We start from the raw sequence: 9,446 nt of genomic DNA on the forward strand, positions 1-9,446 counted from the left end.
GATTCAATCTGATCTTGTTTTAAGTTCAAATCATTCACTCAGAGATGCAGTTGCAAGTTGCAACCATTAACCAGAATATTCTTCAAAATGTTTGATTTTGTTTTACGAAATAAGAAAGTCATGACATAAGGGTGATTAGGCTAAATTATGGTTTTCATTTTTTCATTTTGGGGTGAATTATGGCTAGTTTTTTTTTACTCTAGTTTGGCATTCTGATATATAAAGGCTATGTGTATTAAGCCTAAACCTAATTCTCCAACGTTCAACAAAAGACATTCAACAACACAGTAATACCTTTAATACATTGTCCAAGGACGTTTTGTATCCCTCAATGTGGCGATATCACTATGTAAATACGTTACTGTGCCTTTCAAAATGTTGTAACAGAAGCTTTAGAGTACTTTCGGTTTCATCCAGCCTCTCGAATTCCTTCATGAGAACTGGCACGCGTTGTGACGCATAACATTTCCAGTCAAAGACTGCCCTTCTCCTCCGAGGAAATGCACGGTAGAGATACTTCACCAATTTCACATTTTTTAAAAACGTTTTTATATATTTTTTTAGCTCAATTGGGGATGACGAAAAGTCTAGGAGAGTAAGAAAGGACCATGTTGGATCGCCATGAGTAGAGGTAAGGTCGCGCGCTGTGAATGCTCCATACGGAACTCGATTGTTATCTCTATGTGGCACTTTTAAGTGTGGGTGTCTAGATTGTACCGTAGCTTTGAAACGGATGGAAATGTTAAAGCGTCACCCCATTTGCCTTCTTTCCTAGCGTAAATATCTGTGGGGGTCTCAGCTGGCATGAAAATAAAAACTGTATTTTAGATGTTACTGTGTGTGGTTTTGGTCTGATTGTTAGTTTCTCATTTAAGCACTATTTCGCAACAGGTTACTGTAAGAATAATCTGCTTGCTATACAAGGACATCAGAGTTCATGAAAACTGTTGGTTTTTCTTGACTATATAATGCTTGCTAAATTAATAATTTGAAAATTATTAACTCTTACTTACCATTTCTCTCCCATCCAACCACGCCCCCCCCCCCGTCATCCGCCGACCCCTTCGCCCTGTCCGGTCAGTGTGTTTAGTGAACTGAGAAGTACTGCTTTAGCGCCCCCTACAGCGGCAATGAGGAAATGTCAGCTGTGTGCTTATGTTTTGCTGGTAAGATGGTATTTTCAGAGCATTTACCTATGAGTCATAATTTAAAAAAGTGCCCCAGCTGCCCATCTAAAATACTTCCTTAAAATGTTGTGTTGGTATGCTTCATGGTTGATGATTAAATGGGTGTTTGAATTGGTTAATTATTCAGTGACTTTACATAGAATGGATAGTTGGGTTCCATAATTTAAACAACAACATATAAACCTTTTAGGACAGACCTACATTGAGATTTTGTAAGGTATGATGAGCATAAGCCATGAGTCAGTGTAATTTCATTAAAAAAAACATTGAATAATGAAGAACTACCGTACCCATAATTCTGAAGAAATATACACCAATCACAGAAGTTGCTATATTGTTATAGTTTATTCCTCCAAAGAATTTATGAGGCACTTCTCTTTCATGACTCATTATTTGATTGGACTTCTACATGTTAAGACATTTTAAAAAATGGATTAAAAAAAAAAAAATTTTTTTTATTCATTGAACACTCACCAAATTAAACATGTGATGAGGCTAACATACGTAATGAGATAATGTGATAGCAATATAGCATATTAATATTTGAATAATTTATCATGTATTAATGCTTGCTGTTGGTAATAAAAATTGTAGGTGGTAGACAATCTGAATATAGCCATTCATTCATCCAATTTTCATTTTCATTATAATGTCTGACACAGTCTGACCGAATAATGAGTTTTTAAAAAATTGTGTGAGGTATTACTTCTGGTTTATTCGCTACACTGGATATTAAAAAGTTAAAATAAAGCACTTTTCATTGTGGAATACAGTATTGTACTGTGCACTCACACATAACACAAATGGCATGCTATTCCAAGCATTTCCCATGACTTTTTTAACCTAAATGATCCTTTGTTCCCCACAGGTTCTAATCAGCCAGTCATATTCAATATCAGATTTTGCAAATAGAGGAGGTGAGACTGTGAAAAAAAGTTGTTCTGATAATGAATACTGGAATGGGAAGGGATTCTGCTGTGATAGATGTCATCCAGGTAAAGCTAATTTAAATACAGGCTTTAGGTTATAGATGTATATTGTGTAAATAGAATGTATGTCCTTTCAATAAGAACATTAGAAGAAGAACATTTATCATATAATGGAGCAAAGCTGTTAACATTTAAAATAGTTACCTATGGATAATGGGTGGCAACATGGTGTTTTTTTTTTTCAAAGAAACATTTTGTTCAGCTGTCAGATGGTTCTTTCTCGTCCTTTGTCCTTCTGTTTTCTACTCTAGGGTTTAAATTGAAAGAGAAATGCCCTGAACCAAACACGAGGTCTGAATGTGAGATATGTGAGGCCGGAACCTACCTAGACAACTCAAACTATAATGAAAACTGCTTCAGATGCAAGGAGTGCAACAAACGTAACACCATTTTATAACTTTGATATTCATATTTCTTGTTTTTGAAGGGATAGTTAACCCAAAAATGAAAATTCTGTCATCGTTTATATAACTGTTACATCATTTCAAATCTGTATGACTTTCTGTAAGACAGTTTTGAAGAATGTCTTCAAACTGTTTTTGTCCAAACAATGAAAGTCAGTGGGGTCAAAAACAACACTGGACTCCAGTGACTTTAATTGTTTTGACAAAAAAAAACACTAAGACATTTTTTTTTAAATACCTTCTTTTGTGTTCCACATAAGACAGAAAGTTGTAAAAGTTTGGAAGAACATGAGAGTAAATTATGACAATTTTCATTTTTAGATGAAAGTATCCCTTTAATATGTGAATGATTATTAAAAACCTCACACAGCCAATTCATTTGACCTTTGCCCAGGTTTCATATGTCTTTCATGTTTTAATCACAGCCCATTCCAAAGAGATATCACCATGTACATTCAAAAGCAATCGGGTGTGTGGGTGTGATCATGGATACTACTATAAGAAATTAGGCGACTTGACATGGGAATGTAAGGAGTGTAAGAAGTGTGGACTTGGGCAGCAGAAAGCTGTGGAATGTAAGTTCCTCAAGCTTAATAAAGCTTCATAATTAATTATAGTTATATATAAATCTTGTACATACATTATAGCGTACCCTTGGTTAATGTTTTCACTTTTGTCAGGTACTGGTGAACAGAATACACAGTGTCAATGCAAAGACAACCATTACCCTGTCAAGGGCAAAAACGTCTGTGAGCCGTGTGTTAAGTAAGTCACACTTCAGTACTCTTCAATACGCTGCTGGCACTTATTATGGTGTGGCACTTTTTCAGAGGTTAAGATGATGAATGCACTTATTCATCTTTTGATTTCAAAAGTCCACAAGTACAGACTTCCTTCCTTGCATTTATGATTGCTCTCCTGAAAATTTTATGTTAAAGGTGAAGTGTGTTATTTTCTGTGTTGCAATACTTACATCCCAGCTTAATGTACAGAGCCAAACGCAGTACATAAGTACATTTATGAATGCAAATGCATTTAACTACACAAGCTCAGTTTTGTGTGTTGCTGTGTTTGAAATGCGTTTAACCAATATTAATAACTCAATACAAGTACACATCTTGGATATTATAGTCATTTTAAATTAAAAAAAATTGTAATTTTAGGTTGATGTTTTTTTTAGTATAACTTTAGACATGGCAGACAAAATAATCAACATGTGTGTTCTTTATGCCTTATAGATGTCAGGAGGAGTGTGAACACTTGTGCATATCCAGCACACCTCGTAACCCTGTTAAGTCCGCCAGCCCAACTAGTCCTCCAAGTGAGTACTGGTCAGTGATATTTCCTCTGAGGAGGCAAGGGATGCAGTGCCTCTTCACAAAATTGGATGAGAAAACTATGCAAATATTACAAAATATGACATTAAAAAGAAAATTATTATTATTATTATTATTATTTTTAAGTTAACACCACAACATCAATTACAGTTGGAGGCTGCATCTCTCTTGTCTCTCCTAAGCCTATTGAGTTTTAACATATCCTTAAAGAGTGCGGTGGGTTTGGTAAGGGATAAATTGAGAATGAATGGGGAAAAGGCTATGCCTCCATCTCGCTATGATTGGTTCATGCAATAAATCCCGCCTCCTGTTTTTATATGTGTTACTCATTCGCTAATCAGTCTGAATCAACAAACTGATGACATTAATGGGAAGCCTAATTAAAATGTAAGTAAACAACTCACCCACTCCAGATATCACCAATTTATCACATCAAAATAAAACTTGAAATGTCCTGAGAACATGATCGGTGGGGTTTTTTTAGTGAGCAATTAGCTTGGTGAAATTACTTATTTACTGAGCTTTGATGACTAATGATCCGAAAAGTTGACATTAATAAGAACAGCTGAATAGTTATTAGTTTGGAATGAATGTAAAAAAAAAAAAGGCTTAAAATACTAGCTTGATGAGATTTCTACTTGGTTTTAATAAACAGAACATTACTTACAGTGTTAATGTAAAAATACAAAATAGAATTGTATTTGGTTTCTTTCATTCTTTCTTTTTGATAGTGTAAGTTATGTTTATTTAACCAGGAAAATGTGTAACTGGGACGAGAATTTACATCTATTTAAAAAAAAACACTGCTCACCACTGGTACAACATCCATCCAAAAATGTGTGTCCTTCAGAGACGGAGAAAATATGAGACATGTCTGTTGGCTTTCCTAATATTGTGGATGCCAGACAGACAACTGTTGGCAGACTATAGCTTTAGAATGTTTGGATGAAGAGAACTAGTATTAAATTTTTTTTAGAAAGCATGAATAATCTTGGAAAGTCCCCTCTCAAGTTCTTTTGAATTTGTCTTGCCATGACTAAGCTAAATGTCTCTGTATGGTCCAAAAGCATCATGTGTCTTCAAGCAAAAAATAATAATACTGAGGGGTGATTTTAATTTCTTTGTATCTCGTCACATTAATGTTTCAGGAACATTACCACAAATACTGGTCCCCGTTTGTGCGTTTATCACGGTTATAGCACTGGGAGTGTTCATGTTATACGAGGGCATCAGACTTTGGAAGAAAAAGAGGCAAGCTTTGTCATCGCAGAAATCATCACCTGCTTCCGAAGATCAGGTAAAATGCTTTATTGACATTTGACAAACAATGGCAAGGACACCACAACCATTCTTCTTCACAATGCGAGTGATTCATATTTGATGCTAAACACATAATTACTGTAGCTCTGTTTTCACAGAAGATGATTCAGCTTTGATGATAAATACTAATACTTATATTTCTATCACATGTACTCTCTGTCTGAACTCTTGGCCAACTTGAGGACCCCCTAATAAAAAACAATGTCAAAAATACCATAATAGCACGAATGTCTTTAATAAATAAATGCTAAACTGGTGCTGTATTAACTGTTTTCTATTTGAATATATTTTTAAATGTAATTCATTCCTGTGATGGCAAAGCTGAATTTTCAGCAGCCTTAGCAGTGTTGGGGGTAACGCATTACAAGTAACGCGTTACATAATCAGATTACTTTTTTCAAGTAACTAGTAAAGTAACGCATTACTTTTTAATTTACAAGAGAATATCTGAGACTGTAGCTCTGTTTTCACAGAAGATGATTCAGCTTTGATGATAAATACTAATACTTATATTTCTATCACATGTACTCTCTGTCTGAACTCTTGGCCAACTTGAGGACCCCCTAATAAAAAACAATGTCAAAAATACCATAATAGCACGAATGTCTTTAATAAATAAATGCTAAACTGGTGCTGTATTAACTGTTTTCTATTTGAATATATTTTTAAATGTAATTCATTCCTGTGATGGCAAAGCTGAATTTTCAGCAGCCGTTAACTCCAGTCTTCAGTGTCACATGATCCTTCAGAAATGATGTAAAATGCTGATTATTGAAAACACTTGTGCTCCTTAATATGTTTATGAAAAAAAAAAAGTGATACTTTTTAGTATCCTTTGTGAATAGAAATGTAAAAAAAAAAAAAAAAACAGTATTTATTTGATGGTTAAAGACCCCTGATATATCATTTTTAAAATACATTTTTAAATAATTATTAGTCCATAGTCACCTGCAGTACCTTCATGGAAGCCATGTGTTTCTTCAGGATCATGTGATGTGTTATATCCTATTTGACTGGTGTTGTTTTGATTATTGTATTGTTTTCTGCATGTTATTAAGTAATTCATATATATTTTTAATGTTCTTCACAGACACTGATTATTACAGTGCAACCAGACACAATACATGAGAGTGTTCCTTTCACAAACCAGACGTGCGAGACAGAACAACATGGAAAACTCCCAGACTGCGTCCCAAGAGAGATCAAATGTATGTCTGTGTTTATTTGTTTCTACACATAAATCCCTGGAGGCTTAAGTAGTGATGCTTAAAGATGATTCACGTCTATTGTCTGTCTCTCACCATTTCTTTCTCTGACGTTTGCTTTTGTAGTTCATGAGTTCTTCTATTTTGTGCTGGACGAGGTGCCTATTGGACGATTTAAAGAACTTGTACGTCGGCTTGGCGTTTCTGAGCAGAACATTGACAGGGCAGAACAAGACCACCGGAACTGCAAAGATGCCCACTACCAGATGCTGAAGGTTTGGAGTGACAGTGGCAGTGGAGGAGGGAGCAATGTTTTGCCATGTCACCGCGTCCAGATGTTCGTAGACACTCTGAAGGACATGTGTTTGGTTAACTGTGCAGACAACATTGAGAACAGGTTCCTTTCACAGGACACAAGTGCTTCACACTGACGCTGTTGGAAGAGAATGGAGAAGAGGGCATTAATAGAGATCTTAACCTTTCACCAATTTCCATTGGATTCCTTTAAGAGTGGAAGTGGGTCTACAGCTGAATTTTTGACCATGTTATATTTCCAGTTGTTTGAGGATTTCACACTAAATTTATTATGAACATGCATATGTTCTGCGTTATATGTTTGTATGTTATCCAGGCTTTTGTTAGTGCTTTTGTTAGTTTTGTTAGTGAATGCATCTGTACGAGGGTGATTGGGTGGTTGGGGTTTGGGTTGTAATTTTTCATATATGTAATGGATATAACATAATCATGCATATTCTCTCCCAGTTCAGTTCTCCTTATAGCACACATCTCTTAATAACATGTCCAGATTACACACATACTCACACACACACACACACTTTTGTTCCAAATTTTGGGTAAGGTTTTTGTTTTGTTGTTTGTTTTTTTTCTTTTTCACCAAGACAGCATTTATTTGATCAAAAATACAATCAAAACAATGTTCCTGTAGTTTTTAGCAGCCATTACTCCAGTCTTCAGTATTAAACTTTTTAAAAAAATCAGGAGATTCTTAATTCTTTATTCTTTTTTTGGGCATGTTCTTGATAGGTTTTGTGAGAGGCCTTATTTATCCAATAATGCCTCCAACTGTATAGATGAATTTAATGCTGATAGCAGAGGTATTTACATGTACAAAACAAAAACAATCTATAGTTGCGTTTTTACTTGAGGGGTGTTTTATATCATTTGAGGGGTGATTTGTGTAAGTGCATTATTCCACAGGCTAATATGGTGCTTTAGCTGGAAACTAGCATTAAAATTCAATGCAAATGCAAATTATAAAGTTGATTTGACCACAGATTATTTTATTTTTTTACTTTTTTGCCTTACCCCTAAAACAGGCAAGAGTGGAAAATGATCAGCAAAAAATCATTTCATGTCACTTTTGTATATCCTATGGACTGAAGTAAAACATATTCAAAGGAATTTTTGTAATATTTGATATATTTTGGATTTTATGAGTTGTATCTCCCAGGAAACGTTGCCCTCTTAGGGTATAAAAACAGCCTAAGTCATCAATAATTCTATGATTTGTTTGATGCAAACAAATATGTAATATTCAAAATATGCTGCATGTATGACATGTCCTAAATTTGAGGCTCAGACATTTCTTGTATTTTTACATTTCTGAACTTTCTCGTCTTCATTCTCAGGGGTAGGCAATTCCACTCCTTGAGGTCCACTGTCCTGCACGCTTTAGCTCCATCCCTAAACAATCATATAATGTAATTTATGTAACACCATATAATTTTTATGAAATCCTGAAGACTTTTGTTAGATTTGTCATCCACCCTTCTGAGAGATTTTTTATCTAGGGGCTCCCCCTTGTATTTTGTGTGATTTCTGTGATTACTGTGTATTTTCTGTGATTTCTACACCATCTACATTTTCTGAATGTCCAGCCCCATGGGTGTACATGTTGGCTTTAGGTCAAACTGACAAAACAAGCACTGCCCATTCCGCAAATAAAGTGCTTATATTTTTAATTAATGTGTAATTTGCTTTTCATTTGAAGTCATTCCCATGTTAGATGAAACCTGGAAGTACATGCTTTGATGAAAGGCCTCACCAGCACTAAATCTACAAGTGTTTTGTTAGCAGACCCTTAACCATTAGACAAGCTGTGTTTCCTTTGATGAAGGTGCTTGTGTAATTATGTGCGTGTCGGTTATGATCTTGCGCAGTGTTGCTATAAAGTTGCTTTGACACAATCTGTATTGTTAAAAGCGCTATATAAATAAAGGTGACTTGACTTGACTTGACTTGGCCAAAGCCCCTCAAAACACCCCACCCCACCCCTCACACTCTCACCACCCCATACCACCCCAGAATGCACAATAATGAAATAACCAGAACAGGAGGCATAGTTTACCTTGTGACACCATTCATTGTCAGTATTGAGGATAATCCTTTTTTTATACCCTAATCAGGCAACGTATCTCAGGAGATACGCATATTTCAAAATGCGATAAAAAAACAACACAAATAACATATGACTTAATTTTCTTTTTCAACATCTCAAGACAATGTTCACAATTAGTACTAACAGTTGTATTGCAATTTTTTATTTATTTATTTTTTTCTGAAAAAAGTAAGATTAATATATGCCTTCTTTCTACATTTTCTGAATGTCCAGCCCCATGGGTGAACATGTTGGCTTTAGGTCAAACTGACAAAACAAGCACAGAAAATTTGAACCAAGTCATGTGACCCCCATACTCAAAACAACCTCAGCTATGATTATGATGACAGTATTGGATGAAAAAATCTTCCTCGTGCCTCCTACAAGAGACTAAAGAATATGTATCCTGTTGTACACGTTGCCTGTTTAAGGGTTAATGGAAAATTCCTGTGTGGATAACCCATAAACACAGAAAAAACAGTGTAGAAACAGAAAATTAATTGCAAACAAGTAACACATTGAATGAAACATTTATAAGTAGAAGGAATGAAGTGGTATTTTATTATAAAATGTACTTCAATAATTTTTATGTGCTACTTGGAAATA

At 35.0% G+C, this 9,446-nt stretch overlaps 1 protein-coding gene across 2 annotated transcripts; it reads left to right on the forward strand.

Annotated features, from left to right (window-relative positions):
• Window positions 1-428: 428 nt before the first annotated feature.
• Window positions 429-7,257, forward strand: LOC107678132 (tumor necrosis factor receptor superfamily member 1A-like). Of its 2 annotated transcripts, none has more exons than XM_016473296.1 (10): window positions 429-631; window positions 1,082-1,166; window positions 2,056-2,182; window positions 2,428-2,556; window positions 3,006-3,155; window positions 3,261-3,345; window positions 3,819-3,901; window positions 5,066-5,214; window positions 6,328-6,445; window positions 6,569-7,257. In XM_016473296.1, the coding sequence occupies exons 2-10, from the start codon at window positions 1,131-1,133 to the stop codon at window positions 6,871-6,873; spliced, it is 1,182 nt and encodes a 393-aa protein (XP_016328782.1). In that variant the 5' UTR covers window positions 429-631; window positions 1,082-1,130; the 3' UTR covers window positions 6,874-7,257. The 2 variants fall into 2 exon arrangements, with proteins under 2 accessions (XP_016328782.1, XP_016328783.1); XM_016473297.1 differs by having other exon boundaries at window positions 1,091-1,166.
• Window positions 7,258-9,446: the final 2,189 nt, after the last annotated feature.

Source organism: Sinocyclocheilus anshuiensis, unplaced genomic scaffold, assembly GCF_001515605.1.
Source record: "Sinocyclocheilus anshuiensis isolate Anshui unplaced genomic scaffold, SAMN03320099.WGS_v1.1 scaffold1512, whole genome shotgun sequence".
NCBI classification, from domain to species: domain Eukaryota; kingdom Metazoa; phylum Chordata; class Actinopteri; order Cypriniformes; family Cyprinidae; genus Sinocyclocheilus; species Sinocyclocheilus anshuiensis.